The sequence below is a fragment of the Panthera uncia genome (genome assembly GCF_023721935.1).
Source record: "Panthera uncia isolate 11264 chromosome A1 unlocalized genomic scaffold, Puncia_PCG_1.0 HiC_scaffold_17, whole genome shotgun sequence".
NCBI classification, from domain to species: domain Eukaryota; kingdom Metazoa; phylum Chordata; class Mammalia; order Carnivora; family Felidae; genus Panthera; species Panthera uncia.
The window spans coordinates 61524528-61550874 of record NW_026057577.1 but is presented as its reverse complement, the minus strand read 5'-3'; the positions used below and the strand labels follow the sequence as shown (position 1 = coordinate 61550874).

Here is a 26347-nt window from a genome sequence, read left to right as displayed (position 1 = left end):
ATAAAGCTATAGCAATATAAAGAGCTTAGTATTTTTATAATACAAGAATATTAGCACACACCGTCCTTGAATATCATTCCAATCTCTCAGAAGCCTTTCATTTTCCTTCTGCAGGTGCTCATTTTTGGCTTGGTTTTCCGCAATGGTGTCCAGGCAATCACAAATAAGTTTCCTAATGACCTCAGCTGGACTTGCAACTTTCTCTAGATTGAAGGAACCAAGTCTAAACTAGAACAAAAGGAAAACATTATTAGTTAGGGGAGAAGATCAAAATCAAGCAACGCAGTTTTAAATATACATCATTTCTTCTGAGAGGGAAGAAAGTGTAAGATTCAAATACAGTGCATTTATCAAATATAAATATAGTGAAGAAAAACTGGGCAATTTCCTACCTTCTTACTGAAATTTATCATAGAAAACAACATATAACCCAAGAATAACTTGTATAAGTGGTAAATCACTCTCCCACCTCCTACTAGAAAAGAAAACAACTGAGTACATATAAGCATACAACCATTTGTTTGCTACAACTTAATGTAAGTCCCTACTCAAAGTAAGAAAAGGAATTGTACACAGAGATTTATACTGTAGTTTCTGTTAATAGTGATGATAACAGAATAACTGACACAATCTATTTCTAAATAAAGAGCAAAATTTTAGTAATAGTTAAGAGACACGCATAGTTTCAGGAAACTGATAAACCCGGTATTTACTTATGTATCAAAAACCATTAATGTGTTACTATAAATTACAAACAATAATATCAAATGTCAAGTTTGTGTGCTTCTTCATAAAGGTAAGACTTGTGAAGATATATTCTCTACTGAAAGGCACATAATAAAATAGTATTAATACAGTTTCATTATATATATGGAATTTAGGAGGGAAAACAGCTTCTCCTCATTTGGTAGATAAAGATCCTGAAATACAGTGATTTAATCAGAAATATTCTTACTAGTAAAATTAAAATTATTGTAACAACTAAAATAAGATTTTAAAAATAGTAATTACTATAAAGTTACTATGCCCTGCAGCTGAAATTTAACTCAAGCATAACACAAATACAAACTCCTCTAATCATCACCAAAACAAAACTATTATGTCCACATTACAGATTAGTAAACTGAGGTTCAGAGCAGTAATCTAATATACTGAAGGAATAAAGTCACAATCATACTATGCAATGCTGTTACGCTGTTTGCTGACATTAAAGGATATCCTAATTAACAAACTAGTAAGAGCAAGAATTAGGTTCAGAAACCACACATAACTCTGAAGAGAGATTCTAACGGGATGGAGTTTGGGGCAGAAGTGGGAATGAAACTGAGGGTTTTTAGTTGTTTTTGGTATTTTTTGGGTTCCTAGATCAGTAATTTCTACTATGACACTCATCTATAGGAACGTTTCTAAAATGTCTTGCTTTTCAAAAGATTGTTTCTATAAACGTGTTATATTCAAACTGAGAAGTATTTAACAGTGATTGGTAATTCTGAGAAAAAAATCCTTATTATTCAATGTACAAATAAAGCTGCAAGTCAGTGAAGTGAATATCCAATATTTATAATAGGTAGCATTTTATAAGACATTTCAGTTAATTTATATGATTTAGGAATATTTAGGGCCATTTAGGAATTTTTAGGATCATTTAGAAATAATTTAGGAACATTCAGGTGTTTAACTCCACAAAGTAAACTGTTATGGATAAATTGTGCTTACTAATTTGCTTTCAATTTTCAGATAGAAAGCATAAATAGATGTCTTAATACCACAGAAAATCTGCCAGAAGGCTTAAATACTGATAATTTCTAGTTGTTGAAAAGCATTCATTTATAGTCACTTAAAATGTAAAGAAAAACAAAGAATATTAATATTCTTCAGTATTATACTACATTTGAAAGGACTAAGTAGTACTGTGGTAGCTACAAAAAAAAAAAAAAGTGTATGTATTTGTATGTGTTTTTGGGACCCAAGCAGATCAGATACATCTGCTTAATTCTTCAATTTGTTTCATCTCACCTTTTCCTGTTACCTAACAAAAGAAGGTAAGTCAGATTAAGAAAAAGTGTCTTTATTTCAGTGAGTACAGGAAGTTGTAATAGGCTTATATATGTAAGCAAAATTAAGCAATTGAAGTAATGTTTACCAAAAGAGACCTAGAAAAGGTTAAGAATTTTTATTTATTCAGTTGAAATTATTTCAGACTATTTGTCACATCTGATTTATTTATTTCTCATACACTTAGAATCAAATGGTGTAAAAACATTTGCAGTTTTCATATATGAGTCCTTTTATAAGCAGAGGAATTTAAATTAAAAAGTTTTATGTGTGTGAAGCATACATAAATTGAAAGTAGATCTGAGGGCAAAAAAAGAAAATAAATTTTAGCATTTACTTTTTGAAGCATCTGCTAGTATAAACAAACCTAAAAAAATAAAGATAAAGATAACCTATAGAATATAACTTTTTGAGTTGATACAAAACAGAAGAAAAGTTAAGCTTACTGTTAGGTAATAGATTACATTATCAGTAAAGCGTAAACCCACAAACTAACTCTGTATTTCCTCATTATCAAAATTGTCAGCTAGCTTTGACTAAGATGGACATTTTTAGAAGGGGAGAGTTTTTCATCATTTGAAAGTTTCAACAATGACAAAGGGATAATGAATTCATGCCACACATTGATCCTGAATAAAGTAATTGGTAAAATACAAATGCACAAATAAACACAGGCCCAGCCCCCTAATCTTCTATCTTAGAGAAGGAAGAAGGGACAAATTCTAAATGACTAATAACAAGCAACTTCTTTCAAAATACCATTTACGCTTATATATTCAAATTCCAAAAGAGAACTCTTAAATCTTTTCTTGGCTATTCACTTTAGTATAAACCTAAAATATCATTTCTTCTTAGGAATAAGCAACTATTTTCTGTTTCTACTTTCTAATTATATTCACTAGTTTTTGGACCTTTAAATGGTGTGAACATGTTATTCTAAACAATGGAAATATACAAGAAGTATCTAGAAATTCAATCCAAGAAGAGAAATGTACTTGAAATATTCAAGTTATTTCTTAGAAGAAAAGTTATATACTCAGAGTTCAGGTTCTTTCCAGTGGCCAGATGAAAGAGAATATATAACATTAGTAAAACATACAAAATAAATACTGTGAATAACTACTAACCAATTCCTGGGGAATCGTTTGTGGCTACTGTGAATGTTTCTGAGGAGAGGAGAGTTGTCAAGGTGTGAGTTGATATTCTGCTTAGAATACATCAATTAAAGAATCGGAGCTTTGATACATTATCAAAGTAGTCTAAGTTATCTTGCAGAAGTAATCTTTGCTACTCTCCCAGGAACCAAAATATAAAGCTAAAGGAAAAGGAGGAAAAAAGATACTTGATGTTATTGCTAGGCAAATAAATGATGGTCAGATAGGACCTCATTTCTTTTCAGTATGTGTTTTTAAATTTATTCCTATCAGAGAAAAGTTTAACTGTATCTAGATATGTATACAGTAAAAAAGTAAAGCTTGCCCATTATAGTTTATAATACAGAATGTTTTGACTATTTTAGACAAATACATAGTCTCCAAAAACACCTCCTGAAGGTCCAGGCCCTGGACAGTGTATGAACCCTTTTTAATACAGCAGAACTTGCAGGGGCAAGACACATAACAAGTTAGTAAAACAGGTAAAAGACAAATGCATAGTTACATATATGTAGCTTTGATAATACACAGTTGCAAAATCCAGTAATACAGGAAATCAGTCAAGTTAAATAACAAAAAAGAAGCTGAACTGTATTACTTTGGTCTACTTATGTTAATTATCACTTGCTCATATTTTGGATCAAATATATTTTTACAAAGATTTGTAACATGAACCCTTTGGTTTAGTGGACTATTGAAATGTTTACTTTGTATTTAAATAAACAACATTACAAATGTACTTCCTAAAGCAGTAATATGTCTAAGTTGACAATTGGTCAGATTTCTCTTCTAAACTCTCTAGAACTTAGAAAAGAATATCAATAAGGACTTCTTCTAAAAAGATAAGACAGTTATATATACCGTGAGACCACTAATCTCACATTTCCAACTATTTCCTTGTAATTTCTTACAGCTCATTAAAAAAAATGTTTAAATGTCTGAAGATGATTGTATGATCAAGCAAGCCTCTGCATATTTTAGATCCCATAGGTTCTTACAATCAAAATGCAATAATCTAAAAGTGAGAAATATACTGAACTCAAATTCTAGTGTTGCAAAATTATTAGAATTCTAAGGCCATGCTATATGCTTTCATATATTAAGTATCATCTAAGAAGTCTTATTTTGGTCTTCGTAACTGCAAAAATCATTGGTGGACGTTAGAGAACCCCTGACAACAAAAACCCCAAAAACGTGTGTAGTAAGAAAATCTCAGAAGTTACTTCTACTTTGAATAACTATAAATGTTCATTCCACTGCTGTCTTAAACCAGATGATGAGTCTTTTAGTTCATGGGAAATACAGTAAAATCTAGATTTATCTCAGCCTAATTAAAACTTAATATTAACAATGAAAAATTATACTACACATGGTTTTAGAATCAACTGAAAATCTTCTTATAGTAACTGAACCGGGGAGAGGGGTTGAGGGCAGGAGTTGTTTATTATTTGCCTGTTACTTTATTTTTGGTATTAGGTGCTAATACATCATGCCTTGGATTCCTTGACAGTCTTTTAATCTCATAATATTTATCTAATCATATGTGTGCGGTATGTTTTTCTATCCTCCACTCGGACATGAAATGGTAATATTTCTTGGCATGGTCTCTTGACCTACTTTTCTTTTTTCTCCATAGTTATAGGGTTATCCACAACCACAGCTTCCATTATTACAGATAAACTGAAAACTGCCAAATGTGTATCTGTAGATGGGGGCCTATCCTAAACCCCAGACTTATATACACAGTTAACTCCCTTTTGGAAGGGTGACAGCAGGATGACCTACACAAACTTCAAACTTCAAATGCCAAAACAGAATTCATTGTCCATCCCTCTCACTACTCAACTAGCTCCTCCCTGCATTTTCCAATAGACATTCACCATTCACTCAGCTATACTTGGGTGGTCTCGTGAGTGAGTATGGACATCTATCATAGCACTACAGTATTTACTCTTTTTCTTTTTTGTAGTAGGCTAAAAGCTGCAAAGGAATAGCAGCTACATATTACTCAGGTTAGTATCCCCATTCTTATACAGTGAAACACAGAATACTTCAGACCTTTTGGTACTATGTATGAGGCACTGGAGACATTGATGTGAGAAAGGAAAACAATGTCTGCTCTCTTAGAGCTTTTCAATGGAAAGAGTTGGTGGCACACAATGATTATAATTTCACACAGCTGTAGAATCAATGAAGAAAATAAAACAGGTAATGAGGTTGCGACTAGAGGGCAGAATATCTTTAAATACGGAAGTCGGGAAATAAGACCTTGAAAAAACTTAGGGGGAGAACACAGGAGATGGGATGGAAAAGGTACAGGAGGCTAGATCACATAGAGCTTTTTAGGCTGCAGCAAGAAGTTGAGAATTCTAACTAACAAAAAGCCACTGGAAGATTATAGGAAGGATAATGACTACTTAAATAGTACACAGCATTTCCTCTAAGACTGCCCCTGATTATCTCAAACTCTTAGTACTCATACTGTGTAATCCTTTCCCCTTGAGTGTGGGCAGGTCTGTGTCTTACTTCTAATAAACGGAATACAGCAAAGGTGACACACATCACTTCAATGATTAATTTATATAAGATTGTAAAAGCCATCTTGCTAAGGGACTCTTTCCTTGTTGGCTTTTATGATGCTAGCAGCCATGCTGGAGAAGCCCATGCAGCAGGAAACCAAGAGTGACAGCTGGCAAATAATCATTTAAAAACCAAGGGAGGCCTCTGACCAACAGCCAGTGTATTAGATGGGTTCTCTACAGACACTGAAACAATAAGACGTTTATACATATAAGAAGAGACTAATTCTAAGTAATTGGCTGACATGATTATGAATGTTGGCAAGTCCAAAATCTGCTGGGTGAACCAGCAGGCTGAAAGTCTAGGAAGACTCAATGAAATCTGTTGGCAGATTTCCCTCTTGTTCTGGCGAAGTCAGTCTTTTGTGCTATTCGGGCCTTTAACTGATTGACTGTAGCCCTCCCTTATTTGGAGGGCACTCTGCTTTATCCTAAGTACACTAATTTAAATGTTAACCTCATCCAAAAACCTCCTCACAGAAACATCCAGAATAATGTTTGACCACACATCTAGGCACCCTAGCCCATCCAAGTAAACACATAAAATTAACCATCACAGCCAGCAAGGAACTGAGGCCCTCAATCCAACAGCTTACAAGGAATTGAATTGTGCTACCATCCATATGACCTTAAAAACAGACCCTTCAGCTTAAGATGAGACTCCAGCTCTGGCCAAAACCTTGATTGATTGCAGTTTTCATACATCCTAACAAAGCCTTGCCTGAATTTCTAACCCATGGAAACCATGAGTTAATAAATGTGTATGGCTTCAAGCTGCCAAGTTTGTGATAACCTGTTACTCAACAATACGTAGTACAAATATGCTTTAATATTACCAGTCTGAAAACAAAAGCAAAACAAAACAAAACCTTCTTAATGCCGTATCTCTCTGATTCTAGCTACTGTTCATTTGTTTCTATCATAGCGCAATTTCTCCAAAAATATATGTAGTATTTGTCCTGCTTCCAACAGTTACTACCTACACATGGGTTATGAAAGTTTAAATTGACTAGAATTAAAAACTGAGCTTCTCAGTAACACAAGCCACATTTTATGGCTCAATAGCCACATGGGGCTAGTAGTTGCTGTATTAGATAGCACAGATCTAGAATCTATCATCCCAGAAAGCTCTTTAGCATAGCATCGATCTGTTTCCTCATTTTATTACATCCCATTTTCTCTTAAATACTCCAATGTATAAAAAGGCTTTTTATAATCTGGCCCATGACTACCTAATTGCAGCTCTCACCATTCCCCTAACTTTGCTATTGCTAGCCACTTGCTTTCTTTATATACTTGACCAGGTCAATTATTCCCATAGGTAATAGACAGCTTCTCCCAAATGTAATGGTGCTCCTCCCAAATGTCTGTCTACACCCTACTTCATACAACTTGTGAATATGTTAGTTTCTACATGAAAAGAAACTTTGAAAATGTGTTAAGGACATAGACCTGGAGATGAGGAGACTATTGTGGATTACCTGGGTCAGCTCTATCTATTCACATAAATCTTTAAAATCAGAGAACTCCCTTTCTCAGGTACCATCAGAAGGACATGTAATTTGAAAAGAGGCACAGAAAGATGCAAAATTTCTGGCTTTTAAGACAGAAGGACACCATGAACCAAAATGTGGGTGGATTCTAGAAGATGGAAAAAGGTAAGGCAATGGGGTTCTTCTATAGAACTTCCAGAAAGAAACACAGTCCTGAAGACACATGTATTTTAGCTGAGATTACCTGTTTTGGACCTTTAATCTACAGAAACATGGGATAGTGAATTTATCATGTTTAAGCTATTGTTTGTGGTTATGTGTTACCATAGCAATGAAAAATGAATATAGTGTATCAGGGTCTGGTAGGATGAATAATTGCCACCCCGTGACACCCACATCCGAATGCCCAGAATCTGTGAATATTACTTTATATGGAAAATTGCAGATGTGATGAAATCAAGGATCCTGAGATGGGGCTATTATCATGGATTATCCAGGAGGCTCAATGTAATCACCAGGGTGCTAATAAGGGGAAAGTAGGAGATAAGACTGAACAAAGACTGTGATGATAAAAACAGACTCTGGAGTGATGTGGACAAAGGCTAAGGAATGCTGACAGCCTCTGGATGCTGGAAAAAAAAAAAAAAAAAAAAAGGAAACCACAAAGTTTGTGGTACTTTGTTACAACAGTAACAGGAAACTAACAGTCTTTGCATGTTCCTCGAGAATGTTCTTCTACCTGAATTTTATATGCCTTCCTTCTATATTTTATTCAAGGCTCTGTTCAATGTTACCTCTAGAGACCTTCTTGACTACCCTAACTATGATATAAGCATTCCAGAATCCTCCAAATAGTCCTATAAAGAAATGCCAACAGTACAAGTATTAAGAAACAATATTTTAGGGGCGCCTGGGTGGCTCAGTCGGTTGAGCGGCCGACTTCGGCTCAGGTCATGATCTCGCGGTCCGTGAGTTCAAGCCCCGCGTCGGGCTCTGGGCTGATGGCTCGGAGCCTGGAGCCTGCTTCCGATTCTGTGTCTCCCTCTCTCTCTGCCCCTCCCCCGTTCATGCTCTGTCTCTCTCTGTCTCAAAAATAAATAAACATTAAAAAAAATTAAAAAAAAAAGAAACAATATTTTATGATCTCTACAGCAGTTCTCATCATCTCACATCATTTTATTTATACATGGTTATTGTCTCCTTTCCCCATGCTCACAACAGGGATTCAAAATATGTTCATTAACTGAGTGAATACTTGGTAACAATGCTGCAAATATTTTTTTGGTTTCGAATATTACTTCTGTAAGTAATGCTCTATAGCATTTACATTTTAATGTATTTAAAACCTAAAATCAGTTTCCTTTGGGGTGCCTGGCTGGCTCAGTTGGTACAGCATGCAACTCTTGACTCTAGGTTGTAGGTTCAAGCCCTACACTGGATAAGTTTACTTAAATAATAAAATCTTAAAAAAAAAAAAAAGTTTCCTATTAAGGTCTTTACAAATCAGAGAAGTAACTATTCACCTATATTTTAATTTTTAATTTCTTTCTCCAAATACATAAGAAATGTTTTCTCACCATTTATTCAGTGATCTATTCTCTCCCTATAGATATAAAATGCCACCATTATTAGAAACTACATATTTACTGGGGCACCTGGGTGGCTCAGTGGGTTAAGCATCCAACCCTTGGCTTTGGCTGAGGTCATGATCTCACAGTGGGTCCAGCACAAGCAATGGTGATTGCTGTATTCAAAATAATGACTTCTCCTATAGAAGATTTTACATATCTAAGCACTGATCATGAAGGATTTTGCAAATGAACCACAATAGAAAGAGCACGTAAGGGCACAAAAACCTCCGTTCTCTTAAGTCAGTAAGAATTTGATTTCTCTTTTAAAAACAAGTGATTACTTTTACCCAGTAGCATTCCAGAGCGACTATTGACAGAGAAAAATCTCACTGGGGCTGGGATCACTGCTGTCGCTTTGCTTTCAAGGCATCACAGAAACAGTAAGCAAGAGAACACTGGACAAAACTTACGATAAAATATCATGCTATGGGACACTTCGGAAATGTAACTGTTAATAAACCATAGTATAAAATGTCATAGATCATTTATTTCTGAACTTAAATCAGTTTATCCTGTTAAGGAACAACTGTTCAGGTCTCTGATAACATTCTCCAGGAAAATTAAAACAGTAGCATCTTATATATTTTTTTCTGATTATAAAATTCTGGCCTTTTGTCGTTTAAAAATTTCAGAAACTTAAGGTAAACCAACCCTCCCTATCCTGCCCCCAAAGCACTGAAGTATAGTTTTTGATGAAATAGCATGACTGGTTAAAAGTCATTATATTGACATCAGAAACTTTTTAGACACAAAATATTTTCATAAAAACTTACTGTGTTAACTATAACTCCAATATCCTTAAAATCAATTATCATGAACTAATATACTCAAACTAGTGATCCTTAAAAAAATCACAGAAGTATCAAGTATCTTTAAATTCTCAATTTAAATAAAATGATACAATATGACATAAAAGACAAAATACACTTATTTTTCTGTATGGTTTATGAATTTATTTCAAACTATTTTTAAAGTTCAATAATTATCTTTTTAAACCATGGATTAAAAGTTCTTCTGCCCCATTTTTTTCAGTCAAAAATATTTACTAAGAATCCTAAAAAAACTTTACTTATAGTAATTCAATGGCAGATCTCTAGCAAATAAATCTCTATCCAAAATATTTATACAGAAAAGTAATAATATTTACTTTGATCTATTCCCTTATATATCTAGAGACAAGATAAAAACAAATTATTGGGCTAAATAACATTTTTAAATTTTCAAGGTTTTTTTTTTTTTTAAGTGAATAATCAATAGGAAAGCAGCCTATAGGGTGTAAAAATTATTATCTTTTGTACTTGAGAAGTGAAGGGCACAATGGATGGGAACACAATATTTAACTGAATTTTCTTGCAAAGAAAAATGTAATTAAGAATTAACATTAAGGTAGTTCCAATTCAGGTAATGGCAAAGTAAGTTGTATTAGACTAACCCTCCTGGAGGGTTTAACTTTGAACCCAAAACCAAAAAACAAAACCTATCAAGGGATTGGAGAATGACTGAAAGCAGACAGCAACCAGAAGGTACTCCAACAAGGTGAGACCCATGTTTCCTTGGGGTCCTCACAGGGCACTCTCCCCTGTAGTAGAGCTCATATAAAACAAGAAGAAACCATAATACTGACTTGAGGTATCAAAGAATAAAATTCATATACCACACACACACACACACAAATAAATAGATGGAAAATAAGAGAAAATATAAGAAAATTAGAGGAAAAGTACAGTACAGGATCAGTTAAAATCCACATAATAGAGTTAGCCAAAAGAGAAAACAAAACAGAAAAAGAATTTAAAAAGCAGAAGAAATATATGAACTGAAATATTTAGATTTCCAGATAGAAAGTTCACTAAGGCCCCAATACACTGGATTTTTTAAAAAGACTCATATCAAGATGTAACATTAAATTTTGGAACATTTGGGACAAAAAGAGAATACTAAAAGATTCCAGAGCAATAAAAAAAGTTACATGTGAATGATCAGGAAGTGAAATGGCACTGGATTTCTATAGCAATGCTGGATACCAAAAATCAACATTTTTATGTCTTCCAAATAATAAAGAAATATTCAGAGAATATGTTCCATCAACATGATGAAATAAACCAAATTATATCAAAACATTTTTTAATAATAGTAAATGACATTTATTGAGTACTTAGTATGTTACAGGCATTATATCAGTTAACAGAAAAGTCTCTCTGGGGCCAATAGTAATAAATTCAGATTTTGAGCTTGGCTCTAAGACTAAAAGAGTATAAGAAATATATGAAGTATATAGTCAGTAAATTTCTATAGAATCCTATGGGAAAACTTGAAATTCAATGAAATATTCTTTCTTTAGTTTCTACTATGTCTATGTACAAGGCAATCTACGTTATACAAAGATAAGCCAAAAAGATTATCTGCTTTACATAAATGTAAAGAGAGTAGTATTTTTTAAATTTTTTATATGTTTTTATTTACTTTCAAGAGAGACAGAAACAGCACAAGTAGGGGAGGGGCAGAGAGAGAGGGAGGCACAGAATCTGAAGCAGGCTCTAGGCTCTGTGCTGACAGAGGGGCTTGAGCTCATGAACCATGAGATCATGACCTGAGCCATAAGTTGGACGCTTAACCAAATGAGCCACTGAGGCGCCCTGAGAATAGTAGTATTGTATAAGACCTACAATGTTAATAGATTAATTTCAGAAAACTCTAGGGTCATCTGGGTGGCTCAGCTGGTTGAGAGTCAGACTCTTGATTTCGGTTCAGGTCATGATCTCACAGTCATGAGACTGAACCCCACTGCAGGCTCCACACCAAGCATGGAGCCTGCTTAAGATTCTCCCTCTCTTTCCTTCTGCCCCTCTCCCCGCTTCATTCTCTCTCTCTCTCTCTCAAATAAAATTAATTAATTAATTAAAGGGGTACCTGGGTGGCTCAGTCGGTTAAGCATTCGACACTTGGTTTCAGCTCAGGTCATGATCTCAAGGTTTAGTGAGTTCAAGCCCCGCACTGGGCTCTGTGCTGACAGTGCAGAGCCTGCCTGGGATTCTCTTCCTCTCCCTCTCTCTGCCCCTCCCCCATTCATGTTGTCTCTGTCTCTCTCAAAATAAATGAATGAACTTAAAAAAAATTAATTTATTATAAAAAGAAAAATCTATATAAACCATCATACTCAACCATGAATTTTGAGCTTTTAAAAGCTCAAGGTAAAAATGTAGCCAGACAAAAATTGTGAAATACTGCAGTACTAAAATTAGTTTCAATGAAATAATGTCGCTATTGCATGAAATACCAAATGTTTTGTGGTAACTATGTAAATAAGTCATGTTACATAAAATAGCACCTTGCTGTTAAGCAAATATTAAAAGCAGAAACCTAGTTTTAGTTAAATCCAAAAGAAATCAGTTGTTTTGGCATACTGTTGTTGCATTTCTGTGACCTACTTCTTATAAAGCAGCTCTCAAATGAGAATACTTACTCATTGCCAAAACTGTCCAAATGGTATAGCAGTTACTGTATTTTGACAATATAATAATTTCAATTTATTCAATGGGGTGCTAAGGGATAAATCCCTAAAACTAAAGTGAGGGTACAGTGGAAGAAAGGGTAGCAATCTGAAAACAGAGTATACAGTGAGATACAGAGTTATATGAAGAGTTATAGCCAAGGGGAAATAATGTCAGATGCAAAATGAGTATTTCATACATTTTTTAAAAGGATAATTTTTCTCTGACTGTATGACTCAAAAGGTCAGATCAAAGACGTATGTTCAACTATGAGAAATGTTTTGCCACTGTCAAGGTTATAATTTATTAAGGGAGAAAAAAGCATTCCCCTTAATAGTTCAGAAAACTGTAGAATGTAGACTCTTTAAAAATTACAATGATTTTATAAATCAGTGTTTGGCTATAGACCGAAGAAGGAGGCCACAATGCCTGGTGTGCCTGTCACATACAGAGCTCCTTTTGGGAAAGGTAGCTCCAAAGAGTTTATTTAATTTTTAAACAGGTGGGTGAGCTTCAAGTTTATGGCAGTCTTTTATAAATTCATGCTTTGGATAAACTCAAATTTGCTACCCAAGCATTACTAACTGGATCAAGGCACAAGCCAAAAAAAAGAAAAAAATTACATAAGGATTGATTATGAGGATGGCTTTTGAAATAAACTCTTCCCAAAGGGATTCTATGTACTAAAGGACAGTAAATGTCATATTCCATGTCCCCTTAGAATTACCAAAGTGGTGATTTTAAGCAAGCAAAACAAAGACATTCCCATGAGGTTAGGTTGCTTTCCTAAACTGGACAGAGCTAAGATTTCAGTTCATCATACAGCAGTCACAGGAGCTAGAAACCAGGCATTACTGAGTGGCCAAAAGAGGTGGTTTTCCAATCTGTACCTACCTTCCCCTTAACCCAAATACTCTCATTTGTATGGTTATTCCTAACATACCTCTATCCTCAAATCTGTATACACTTCCTCTTACTGATCTTAAGAAAACCGACCAATTTGGCTCTACAATCTAGAAATATTTTCCGCAGTTGAGTATCTATTAGACTGGCTACCTCAAAAACAAATTATTTAACATATGTTTAACTGAGATTTTCATTTTTAACAACTATAGATCTTAGCAACATCTGTGCTTAATGAGCATAAATTCAAAGTCTAAATTCTGAGGTTGTCAATGTAACAATTAAATTGGCTGTAAGTCAATTCCTAGACCTAAATGTCTATGGAAGACTGACAATCAGATTTAAATTCTGATTGTTCTTCATCCATGTCTTTCTTCCTATGCGTATCTTCCTCTTAGCTAAAGCTAAAAATAGGAAGAAAAATAGAATATGTTATAAAATACCCTAAAAATTTCAGATTTCCTTCCATATTTTATCCACATTCTTTGTACTTAAATGGAAAACAAGATATACATGAGATAAATACTATAGTCTAGATGAAGTTCCCTTACCAACAAGCAGTGACTAATCTTTGAACTTCAAAATCTTGGGACAATGCTACTGCCCAATCTATCTATCCTAGTTCACAGGTATTATATATAGATGGTATTTAAGAAGATAAACTACCATATAGCCTCAAGGAACTGTTCATTCTTATAATTTAATTCAACCAACGTTTTTGAGGAACTTTTCATGAAATACTAATACACATATCAAAGCAACAAAGAGGAATAAAGCAATGTCCACCTCTGCAAAGAGATTTATATGGAGGAGACGTATAGGATATACCCATTATATATGATGAGAAGTGTTATAAAACTGTGCTCATTAGTATAGTATTCAATATTTTTCACAAGGACATCAATCCCAGGATAAGTATATTTTCAGGATAATAGTAGCAGCACGAAATATTATCAAAATACCAACATATAGGACCATATTCAGACTCTCAATAGCAAGACTGACTAAAGTGTGATGATTCATTGTATGTGTCAACTTTATAGGGTCACTGCATGCCCAGAGAGCCAGTTAGACATTATTTCTGGGTGTGTTTGTGAGAGTGTTTATGGAAGAGATTCGAATTTGAATTGGTGCAATTGAGTAAAACAGATTACTCTAAACAATCAGTTGAGGGCCAGAATAGAACAAAACGGAGATGAAAGCTGAGTTCACTTTCTGTCTGCCAACTTGAGCTGGGACACAGATCTTTTTCTGTCCCCAGTACTTCTGGTTCTCAAGTCTTCAGGCCTGGGCTGGAATCTACACCATCAGCTCTCTGGCCTTCAGCCCTTTGAACTACACCATCAGTTTTGCTGGATCTCCAGACTTCAATGTCAGATAGCGAGACTTCTCAGGCTCCATAATTGTGTAAGCCAATACCTTACAATGTCTCTTTACCTATTGACTTTATTTCTCTGGAAAACTCTAATACAGGTAGTATTTCAGTACTTGCAGCCTTACAGAGTCTATGGTTATATCCTAAATTCATTTCCTATATTCTCCCATTATGCCCTGGACATCCTCTGACCAAAAAAAAAAAAAAAAAAAAGTTAGGAAAAGAACTACTTCTTTTCAGGCTTTTTGTTCTTTCCACCCCCAGCCCCCATCACGGGTATGGACTGAACATTGCAAATAACAAAATAAAGAAATACTAGAACAAAATCTAAAAATAAAACCAGAGAGTACTGAAAATAATGACTATAGTTAGAACATATACACAAAATAATTTCTTGCAGACAACTAACATCATCACTATTAACTATCAATGAAAAAAGATCAGCCCAGAATGTTTTGAACCTGTGAGATCAACACAAAAACAAGATCACAAAAAGAATTTGTTCACAATTTAACGGAGAGCAAGAAAGAGCAATGATGCAAATTTTTCCATTGTTATTGTCTCATCAGTGAGTAACCTAGAGGAACCACCCTGTCTTGGATTAAATACGACTTCTTTCTCATTGCCAACAACAATCTATGATTCTTTTTAACATGAGTAGCAGCTACCTCTATTTCACGCAAAAATACTTTTGTGCGATATTGTGTATATGTGTATGTGTGTGTGTGTGTGTTTAATTAGTTCAATATGACATTTCTGAAAAAGAGAACTAAAATATGCAGAAGAAAGGCCATCCTCAAACCCTAATGGGACAATTTAATTACAAAGAACACTATAAACTTTTCCTCCTAGATTTAGATATATTCAATAAGCCCATTTATACTGTCATGTTTTAGTCCAACCATAAAGAGATACAATAAAAGTTCCATTAATCATCAACACAGATGAATTAAATACATAATTAAATACATAATTCTCCAATAACCAAAGCCACCATTCTCAAAAACACCTTAAAGACTCACAGTGTAGACGTGCCTAGGTAGTTTAGTCGGTTAAGTGTCCCACTCTTGATTTCAGCTCAGGTCATGATCTCAGGTTGCATGAGATCAAGCCCTGTGTTAGTGTCAGGCTTGGTGATGACAGAGCAGATCCTCCTTCAGATTCTCTTCTCACCCCATGCTCACATGCATTCTCTCTCTCTCTCTCTCTCTCTCTCTCTCTCTCTCTCAAAATAAATACATAAACATTAAAAAAGAAATCACAGTTTAAGATGCTCATTAATGACCAGCAATGGTTAGGATATCTGTTCAGAAAATTTATTAATATTTACTGATGGATGGATACCCACAAACAAAAAGCCTTTCAGTATCTTGGAAAGAAAAGAATCAGAGCCAATTGGAAGCCCTACTTTCCCTCTGTTCTCCAGAACACTGAACATATAACCTTGTCAGGGCAGTCCCAATTTTCACACTCCCATGAAAGAATGGAAGGATCAAGACACTGAAAATGTTGAAGGAATTCCACAACTACTATACACCATCATAGTACTACAATGGATTATTTGGAAACCAAAATAACTCTAGTGATTCATTTGTGGTAGAGAATAAAGTTTTAAGATTTTTCAATAGTGCTGAGAGTTGATACTTTCATCTGTATTGCCTTTTGAGCAAGTCTATGGGCACATAAAAATTGGTGTGAGGGTACAATAAACACCATTCAAATCAATTTCAAAGAGTGCCTAATATGTGTTAGAAATTGTGTTTGAGTGGGGGGGGGGGGTGCCTGGGTGGCTCAGTGGACTGACTCTTGATTTAGGCTCAGGTCATGATCTCATGGTTCATAGGATAGAGCCCTGCATCAGGCTCTGCACTGACAGTGTGGAGCCTACTTGGGATTCTCTCTCTGCCCCTCTCCTGCCCTGTCTGTCTCTGTCTCTGTCTCTGTCTCTGTCTCTCTCTCTCTCCCTCTCACTCTCTCAAAATAAATAGAAAGAAAGAAAGAAAGGAAGGAAGAAAGAAAGAAGCAATTGTGTTAGAGGCTGAGAATGAAAGTATAAACCAAAAATACTTCCTGTCCTCAGGAAATCACAATTTGGCAGGAGGAAATGAAATGCAATCATCCAAATAAAATACAACAATTTTGAAAAGAATTAATGGGAGGAAGTTAGGAAAATTATGAACCATCATGCTAAGAGCTAAGACTTTCAGCCTTTATTCTCAAGGTCAGGGCTTGAGAATCAACTGTCTTTAGAAGCCGGGAAGGTAAAGTAAAAGAATAAAGCTTATGGGCTGGCAAACTACAGGACGCATTTCCCTTCTACAGGGGGAGCTACTAGGTAGTAGTAATAGATTGTTGCCTGGTGGAAATGTGGGCCAGATTACTCAGATTTTTTAATTTTTCAAGAAAGACTAGAAATGTAGATTTTTATATATAAGCTCCTGATTTTGATAGTTAGAAACTCATGTTAAATTTTTTCTAGATGTAAGTGCAAAACATAACATGTCTATAGGCCATATTTGGCCTTCTGCTAAAGACAACAAAGTGGGGCTTCCAATGACTTTTAAGCAAAATAATGTGATTAGATTTGCATTTTAGAAATGTCTCTCTGGCAGTAGATGAGAGTAGGGAGGGCCAGAGAAGGAAGATCACCTATTTGCAAAAAAGATAGTAGACTTAAACCTGAGCCACAGAAAAAGGCACACAGATTCACTTCAGTGATAAGACCTGAGGACTAGGCCACGTGTAAACTGAAAGGAAGGAGCAAGGAAATAGAGGAAAATGAAAATACAAGAGTGTGAGTGGGGGCACACACAGGTCTAATAGAGTGAATTCAAAGAGGGGTTGGAAGGACCTGATGGAAAAACTTAAGCTTAGAACAGAATATTCTTCCTTTTATGAAACTAAAGAAGGAATGACTACAGACATATATGAAGATGGAAAAAACAAACTGAAATAATACACATCTAATAGTATTCTATTATTTTAGAGGTAGGCACTAAGATGACCCTCAAGAATTCCAACCTCCAGAGCACATGCCCTGTATAATCCTCTCCTTTTGCATATGGGTGAGAACTTGTAGATTTAATGAGATATTCATTCCCATTAGGTTAGGTATATGGCAAGGCTGACTTAAAAAAAGATTATTCTGGTTGAGCCTGATCGAATTAAGTGAGCCCTTAAAATGGATTGAGATCTTCTTCAAGAGCAGGGATTCGACTTGAATGAAATTCCTGTTGTGGGATTTAAGAGAGAGGGTGTCACGAAAATGGCTTCTAGGAGAAAGGACTACCTTTGGCTAAAAGCCAGCAAGGAAATGAATGCTTGCCAACAACCACCACCTGAGCTTGGAGGTGGAATCTGAACTCCAGGTGAGAATGTAGTCTGGCTGACACTCTGATTCCAGCTTTGTGAGACCCTCAGCAGAGAACCCAATTGTGCCACAACAACAGTAAACTAATACACTTAGTGAACAGAAAATCATTTTGTGAATGAAACAAGTCATTGTTTTAAGATACAGCTGGTAGAACTTCCATGAATTAGTGTCGGGCTGAATACATTTTCTAGCAACTTTGGTCTCATCAAGTTTTATCCAAGTGTCCCATCAGGTACAAAATGATTCACTAGAAAAAGAAATAGCTGCTTGTGTTACATAAAATATTGAGTTCAATACTAAAGGAGGTGGACACTTCCAACTAGGTTTTCAGAGTATACTTCCATGAAAAGACTATAGAAGAAAGTAGCCGCAAGCAGCAAACACACAAGATGCCAAGTCACTGCTCCCCTGGTAGTCTACAAACATGAAAAATGTTATCAAGTAATTCCTGACAATTTAACACCTTCAGAAAGTTCTAGTCATCATAATTGCTATAAACAGAATATATTCAAGTTTCTCCATTTAGTAAAATAAATACTAAAAATTTCTACTAAAATTCTAAAAACAAAAATCATGTATGCATGCCAAAAGACTAACATATATATCATAAAATTATTTCAGAAAGGAACGCCTGGGTGGCTCAGTGGGTTGAGCGACTTACTTGGGCTCAGGTCATGATCTCGCAGTCTATGAGTTCCAGCCCCAATTCGGGCTCTGTGCTGACAGCTCAGAGACTGGAACCTGCTTCAGATTCTGTGTCTCCCTCTCCCTCTCTGACCCTGCTCCACTCATACTCTGTCTCTGTCTCTCTCTCAAAAGTAAACATTAAAAAAAAAATTTAATTATTTAGAAAGCGTTTCAAAAATTATGGTAGAAATAAAAGCTATGAAAGAATAATAGTATTACTGCAGTCCTCTTGGCATTTAATCACTTAGTCTTTTGAAATCATTCTGTTTACAGTCATACTTGCTTTCTGGTTTCCACAGTAATAAACACACAGCCTGTTTATTTTAAATATTCTATCCCGAAATAAGAAGCTTTTTTTTTTCTCAAAATCATACTTCACACTAACCAAGCTCCCAAGCCAAAAAGAACACAGGAGACCAAATGTGTAAAAGACAAGTAAGCTCCAGAATGAACATTATCCAGTCTTTAGACTTAGAGAAGAAAAATGTCAAACTCCAGCTGTTCTAACTTAATAGGAGAGCCCAGATTGGCCTAGTCTTGTCTCTTGAGGGAGACAAGCAGTCTATGACATAATGTGTCCGTTTTGTTCATTTTACGTTAGCAAGCACTGCATTGGCTTCATGTTTCATCTCTTGTCAACTTTCAACTCTCTTTCCCTAAAGACAACAAAGAAAGTTCTCTTTACATTAAAATAAACATCTATTCCAAATCAAGGGATATAAGAAAATCAAACCCTGAGAAAACACAATTGAAAATTTAGAGTTGTCTCCAAATAAATACATTCAAGGAGGTATTCTTTGTATGGTATGCTATATCCAATCAGCATATATTCTAAACAGAACAAAAGTACTTCCCTTTAAATCTGGAAAAAAAATTTATGAAATCATACACAATTTTAAAAAGGAAATAAACTATGAAAAAATAACTTTTTCAAGAAATAAGAAAATAAATCTGAAACATATTCCTTTTAAAATAAAAGCATAAGGGGCGCCCGGGTGGCTTGGTCGGTTGAGCATCCGACTTTGGCTCAGGTCATGATCTCATGGTCCGTGAGTTCGAGCCCCGCGTCGGGCTCTGTGCTGACAGCTCAGAGCCTGGAGCCTGTTTCGGATTCTGTGTCTCCCTCTCTCTGACCCTCCCCCGTTCATGCTCTGTCTCTCTCTGTCTCAAAAATAAATAAACGTTAAAAAAATTTTAAATAAATAAATAAATAAATAAAATAAAAGCATAAAAGAGATGGAAAATGAGAATGGGGAAAATATTAAAAACAATTTTTTGTTCAACAAACTTCAACTCTAACTCTTAACAATCCAACACATCAAATAATCACCACCATCAACCACCACCCCCCTTAAATTCAACCCTCCTGGCCCTCTCACCCACCCTTGCTCCAAGATGGACTGACAGTCTCTAAGTCCACTCTACGTGGTCATCCTGGATCTCCCTGTGGCAACATCATAAGGATTCTCTTGGTTGTACCTGTCGTTGTTTTGTTTTGTTTTGTTTTTTAAGGAATCAACTTCTTCCAAATTCTTCTTAATGTTATTGTGACCTCTTCCCATGAATCACCAATATTCTTTTTTTTTTTTTTATTCTTTTTTTTTTTTTGAGAGAGAGAGAGAGAGAGAGATCACATGTGGGGAAGGGGCAGAGAGAGAGAGAGAGAGAGAGAGAGAGAGAGAGAGAGAGAGAATCCCAAGCAGGCTCCACGCTGTCCGTGCAGAGCTTGACGCAGGGCTCAAACCCATGAACCATGAGATCATGATCTGAGCCAAGACCAAGAGTCAGATGCCCAACTGACTGAGCCACTCAGGCGCCCCCATACACCCTGTTTCTTACATCACATAGCATGAGATAAAAGCTTGCCTCATCAATTTTCAATCATTGCTAAAATACACATTTAAAACTAGGCTAACTCTTCAGCTTCAAGTTATGATCTGCAATGTTTGAGCTGGTGTTTAATTCTAAATATTTCATAATCTTTCTTTAATTTTCTTCTTTGGCCCATTAATTTTCTTATATGTGTGTGTTTTACATTTGTGGGAGCAACAATCTTTTTGTAATTAAGTGTTATAGAAATATTGAATTCTGTTTATTCTCCAGTTGAGAAGTCTTTTGTGGCCTAGTACATAAATATTGTCATGTTTTAGTATGCTTGAAAAAAATGTATATTCTCTAATTGTTAAAGGAATATCTTTTTGTATCTATCCATCTACCAATCCATCCATCCATCCAAGTAACCTTGTTAAAATATACTGTTCAAAGCTTTTTTTTTTTTTTTTTTTGCTGTTTTCTTATCTGCTTAATATGTTGGTTTTTGAGACATGTGTTTTTAAGTTTCAATATGATTTGGGATTTTTAAATTTCAGTGTGTAATTGGGCCAAGTTTTGCTTTATATATTTTGAGGTTATGTTGTCAGTTGAGTACATGCTGTCAGAATTACATCTTTCAGTAACATCATTTGGTCTTCCCTATTCCTAGTAACACTTAGTGCCTTTAAGTGTTATTTTTTGTATGATAATAGAATTCCCTCACAAGTTACATTTTGATTAATATTTTTCTCATGTATTATTTCCCTTTCTTTCAACCTTTATGATCCTTATGTTCTAGATGTATTTCTTATAAACAACATGAAGTTATATTTTGCATTTTATAGAATCTAGAATCTTTCAACAGAAAAGCTTATATTCACATAATTGATTTACTGACTTATTTTTACCATCTTATGGTTTCCTATTTTCTACGTATTTATATTTCCTTTGCTCCATTTTATTATGTTTCATATTCATTTACAATCTGCTTAATCACTTAAAATATACTTATTTCATATTACATTTTTTACATTATTTTATGTTTTGTGGCAATAATCCTTTTTATTGTGTTTGCTAACTATATCATGTTATTCACGTTAGATATTTCATATAGTTGCCATTTTTTTCATTTTGAACTTACCTTCAGAGGGGACACTCTTCCCATAATATGCCCATCAGTGTGAGCTTTGCATTTGTTTCTAAATAACTTAGCATTTGCTTTTGCAAGAGTTTCAGAAATTAGAGCAGTCTCTTGGCTTGAGATCCCTCTGCTATGGAGACAGTATGTAATTCTGACTCCATTCAGAGGCTCCTTCCCCTTTCATTCCCTAACCCTAATATCCTATCACCACATAGCCATTAAACTCAAGCCCAAAAAACTTATAAACAAGCCAAATGACCTCTCTGACCAATGCAACATAACTCAGGCTTCAAGTTATCTTTTTATTTCCATACCCTGGAGATTTCCCCCTTCTTTCCTTGTCTCAAAATTTCTATGTACCTGGAATGGAATAATCACGTCACAAGTCAGTCCCAGAAATCCATAGAACACTGTTGTAAACATTCACTTTACTTCCATGAATATCATCAGTATTTATTGAGTGCTCACTTAGCACAAACATGAATGACAAAAAAGTCACGTTCCCTGCGGACTTGAGTTTACAAAAGGCCTGAGGATTACTCATCAAGGTCCTCAGGATTTGAGCATGCACTATTAGCACTATACCAGTTTTCTATCCAAGATGTAAAATCTTGTAATTCCATAGTATCTTTTTAACAATAATTTTAAGTTAAATCTAGTATAAGTCAATTAGGTCTAGGGGTTACCCTAATCCAGACATATTTATCACCACAAGAATTACTAAGAAATTTTTCAGAAAGAGTATCTCCTTACAGAAACTAATTTTACTCTTACAGGCTATGTTTATTTAGATAAAAGGGTTATTTCATTATGCCTGGGATCAGGAAAATTTTGCATTTGTTTTCATTTTGAATTTAAAACTGATAACTAATGCTGCACGTTTGTTCAAAGCTGTCAAGATCCAGGATGCAATTTTATAATGGGATTATCTCAAATCCTTACCTACTCAGACAATAATTTACCATTTCACATTTTCTCTCACATGAGAGAAAAGACATTTTAATTATTTAAAATAAAATAAAATAAAATAAAATAAAATAAAATAAACATACCAAATGAAACAGAATCATAACTTATGCCATCCACAAAACAATTTCATATTCCTAACTGGTTTTTATATTGTACTCCCAATAATTTCTTAAAGTCTTTAACAAAATGAAATCAATGTGATTAATAGAGGCATTCTCATTTAACCTAAGTATGAAAGACTGAATTTTTTTTTTACCTGAAGATACTTTCATGCAATATGTTACATACCCAAAATATATCCCAAATTGTAAAATGGTTAAAATTTCCTGTTTTAGATCTTAATAATGTCTAAAGAGTAATGGTTTTCAACTTTTTAAATTAGAATGGTTTATTGAAATATTATTCTGTAACACATGTAACTATGTGAAATTCACTTATAGGCTGTGCTGATGTAATAAATTATTATATATTCTATTTTAAATTTCATAGTAATTTAGATAGTACAAAGCTGAAGGTTGTTTTCTGTTTAGTAGACTGTTATATAGACAGCAGACATCATTGTGGTGGATCAGACTTCTTAATAAACCAAATTTCATGCTAAAAACCGTTATTTTTAAGAAATTATCCTTTAAGTTGACAACCAATAATTTTTTTCATTTTTGTTTTTGTTCTGTTTTGTGTAAGGACCTTAATGCACTCTCTTATAGCATTTCTTTAAAAATTCCATACAGAAAATCTTTGATATGCTGGCTAGATTTTCTAAGACCTTAGGAATTCTGCACATTTACAAAAACATAAACTATTTTACCAGCTCCTAGCATTTTCAAAGCCATATTGCTCTCAGGAGACATGTTTCTAATGTGTTTTGCTACAAGTCAAGAGCATTTTCAATATTCACTAAAATTTTCCTTCTCAATTGGTGACTATTTCTCCACAAAGACACAATGTTTTGAATATTTCAAAGGTTACTGTAGTGACAGCACAGTACGAAAGCTTATATGTGGATAAATAGGCAACTCTCCCACCTAAGAATCTGTAGTTCAAAATTAAAATTCATAACCACATAAATTTACAGATCACTTCATGTCATAGACACAGGAATTGCTCATAATTTGGATATTAAATCCACGATTTAAATTTTTATATTTGGTCTTCTCCATGAATTAATCTAAACTACAATGCTTTACTTTGCTTTACACTACTCTGTTAACAGGCATACAAGTACAGAAATGTGTTCATTAAGATAGATGCATTAATGAAGACTGATTCCCAAATGTGGCAAAACTGATGACTAAAGAGATATCAATCAACATTAATAAATCAGTTTGAACAACTATAGGACAATCTGAAAGAAGGGTACCCTTATTTGAGACATTTCCTCAATCTTATTTATTCAGAATTATTTTTGGGTTTTTTTTTTTTTTTCAGACCAACAAATAACTGAGAAACCCAACGCCTTAAAAACAAGCTACTGTCAAGAGGAATGACCAGACCTAAGAGACTCCAAAAGAGCAGCAAGGCCTATTTCAAATAGCCACAGATGTCCACCACATGATAGCTAACATGCTGATCATAAGGGACACGATGAAAGTCCTCTGTCTCCATTGTATTTGTCATAAGGTGTGACCAGCCATCTGTTCTTTATTTATGTTTCTAGAAACCCAACAACTTTTGAGATGCATTGACTTGGAAAAAAAACATGTATTAAAAACAAGAAGGAGACAGTTATGAAATGACTCAGTGGCAAAATCTGTGAGACATTTTAGCAGGTATATAATAAAAGTTCATCAAAAGCCTTACAAAATCATCTCTTCCTTCATAAATAAGCAAACCCGCTGAAGAGGCAGGCAGGAACTTACTGAAACTGAACTCTCATAGCCATTATTACAAACCGATTGTCATTAAAATAGAAATCCAAAGATAGGAGAGAAAATAAAATGCAATTTATCAACCAAACAAAGTTAAGAAAGTTCATAATTATCTAGTTACAATAATAAGAACGGGCAGGGCAACCAAACATATGAGGGAATTAGCATCTTCACTGCAGAAAATAAATGAATTTAAATTTTACGTATGTATTTGATTTCAAGAGCTACTCAAAAAGACTGAATAAAATTTTAAAGACATGTGCCAAACCAGAATTTAAGATTAACAGTACCAAACAATTGTTGGTAACAGTAAGTCAAAAGTTTTTGTACCAAATTCACTTCTAATCATAAGTCCAGATTTAAGGACAAGATAGGAAATATATTTTAGCCTATTTATTAAAGTGCTTCATACTCTAACCAACAAGACAAACAAATATGCTGAGTGGAGGTACGACATGAGTAACCTTCACGAGTCTTTTATTAGCACCTATTTTTTTGAGGTTAAAAAATAGCCAAGTACAACTGATTTAAATTAAAGTAATTGAGTATATTAATAAATATTAAGGGATTCCCTGGACTTCTTCAATCAGGTATTGTTTTTACTCTTTTAAAAGTTAAAACTGAGAGTTATGATTTATAATCACAGGTCCTCTTTTAATGTAAAAAATTCTGATAATGCATCTAATAGGAATAAAAAAAACTGAGACTACTATGGTCACACTAGCTATATGCCTGTGTATCAATTTCCACATCTGTAAAATGGGAATGATCATAGTATCAATCTCACAGAGTTGTTATTATTATTATCTTAGCTTAATATTTGCAAAGCACTTAGAACAGTCTTGGCTCATTAAGTGCCTAAAAAATGGTAAATTATAGAATATCATATGACAAACTTAAAAAGGAATTATTACCAAGTAATCAAATTTAAATTTGGTCCTTCTTAAGTGGAAAAGTTTAAAAAAATAAATACATAAAAGAAAAAATAAGTAGGGGTGTGTACCATCTCTTACAGCACAAAGTGATAGCAGTCAATAAACAGTCAAAAGATAAGTCATGGAAATACACTGAGAAGAAGAAAAGCAGGAACATTCTAATCAGAAGCAATTGGAACTGACTTCCTTTGTGAAAACACAATCTGATTAGAATCCTGAAGGAACACTTTCTGAAGTAAGAATAAAGAATTTCACAGAATAATGCAAACAAAGGGAGATCAGTCATCCTATATGGTATAATGGTGACATCTGCTTACACACACACACACACACACACACACAAAACCTCACTTTGGAGTATAAAACATTCTAAACCTTGGAACAAACAGATTATTACCATGAATATCTAGCACATTTCAAGCAAAATATTAATAAATGAAGCAGAATTGATGAGACTATTTTCCAATTAGACACTGTACCTACGTAATTGTAATAATGGATGCATCAGATGGTGATAACATATTATCAATATATTTGATCACAAAATTGAAAGCTGACTGCTGCACAATCCCCTGCATAGACTACTTCAACTGTTCCCTCTTTTTGTTCCCTCAAAGAATTTAATATTTTCTGACTGATGCAATTCAAATGGCATATCCTATCAATCAAAGTTCTCTTAATAAGGCTTTCAGAAATGTAATTGTTTGATGAATTTAGTTTTTCTTAAATTTCAAAAAAGGATAAAGTTTGCCTGATAAGATTTATTCAGAACTGTTTTCATTTCTTTTTATTTTTAATTTTTTATCTCATCATATTGAAAGTGAGAAATATCAATCAGGGTCTTAAAACTCAGGAACTCTTCTAAGTGTTTACATTTAACA

The 26347-nt window shown here is 34.3% G+C and overlaps 1 protein-coding gene across 7 annotated transcripts in view; it reads right to left on the bottom strand.

Annotated features, from left to right (window-relative positions):
- Positions 1-26347, bottom strand: part of XRCC4 (X-ray repair cross complementing 4) — a 318042-nt gene that overhangs the window by 232638 nt on the left and 59057 nt on the right. For all 7 annotated transcript variants that reach the window (XR_007461795.1, XR_007461796.1, XM_049649769.1 and 4 more), the window contains exon 4: positions 62-228. Coding sequence is in view for 5 of the 7 variants with exons in the window: in XM_049649769.1 (XP_049505726.1) it covers positions 62-228 (167 nt within the window). In the remaining 2 variants the exon portion in view is untranslated. The remainder of the gene's footprint in view (positions 1-61; positions 229-26347) is intronic.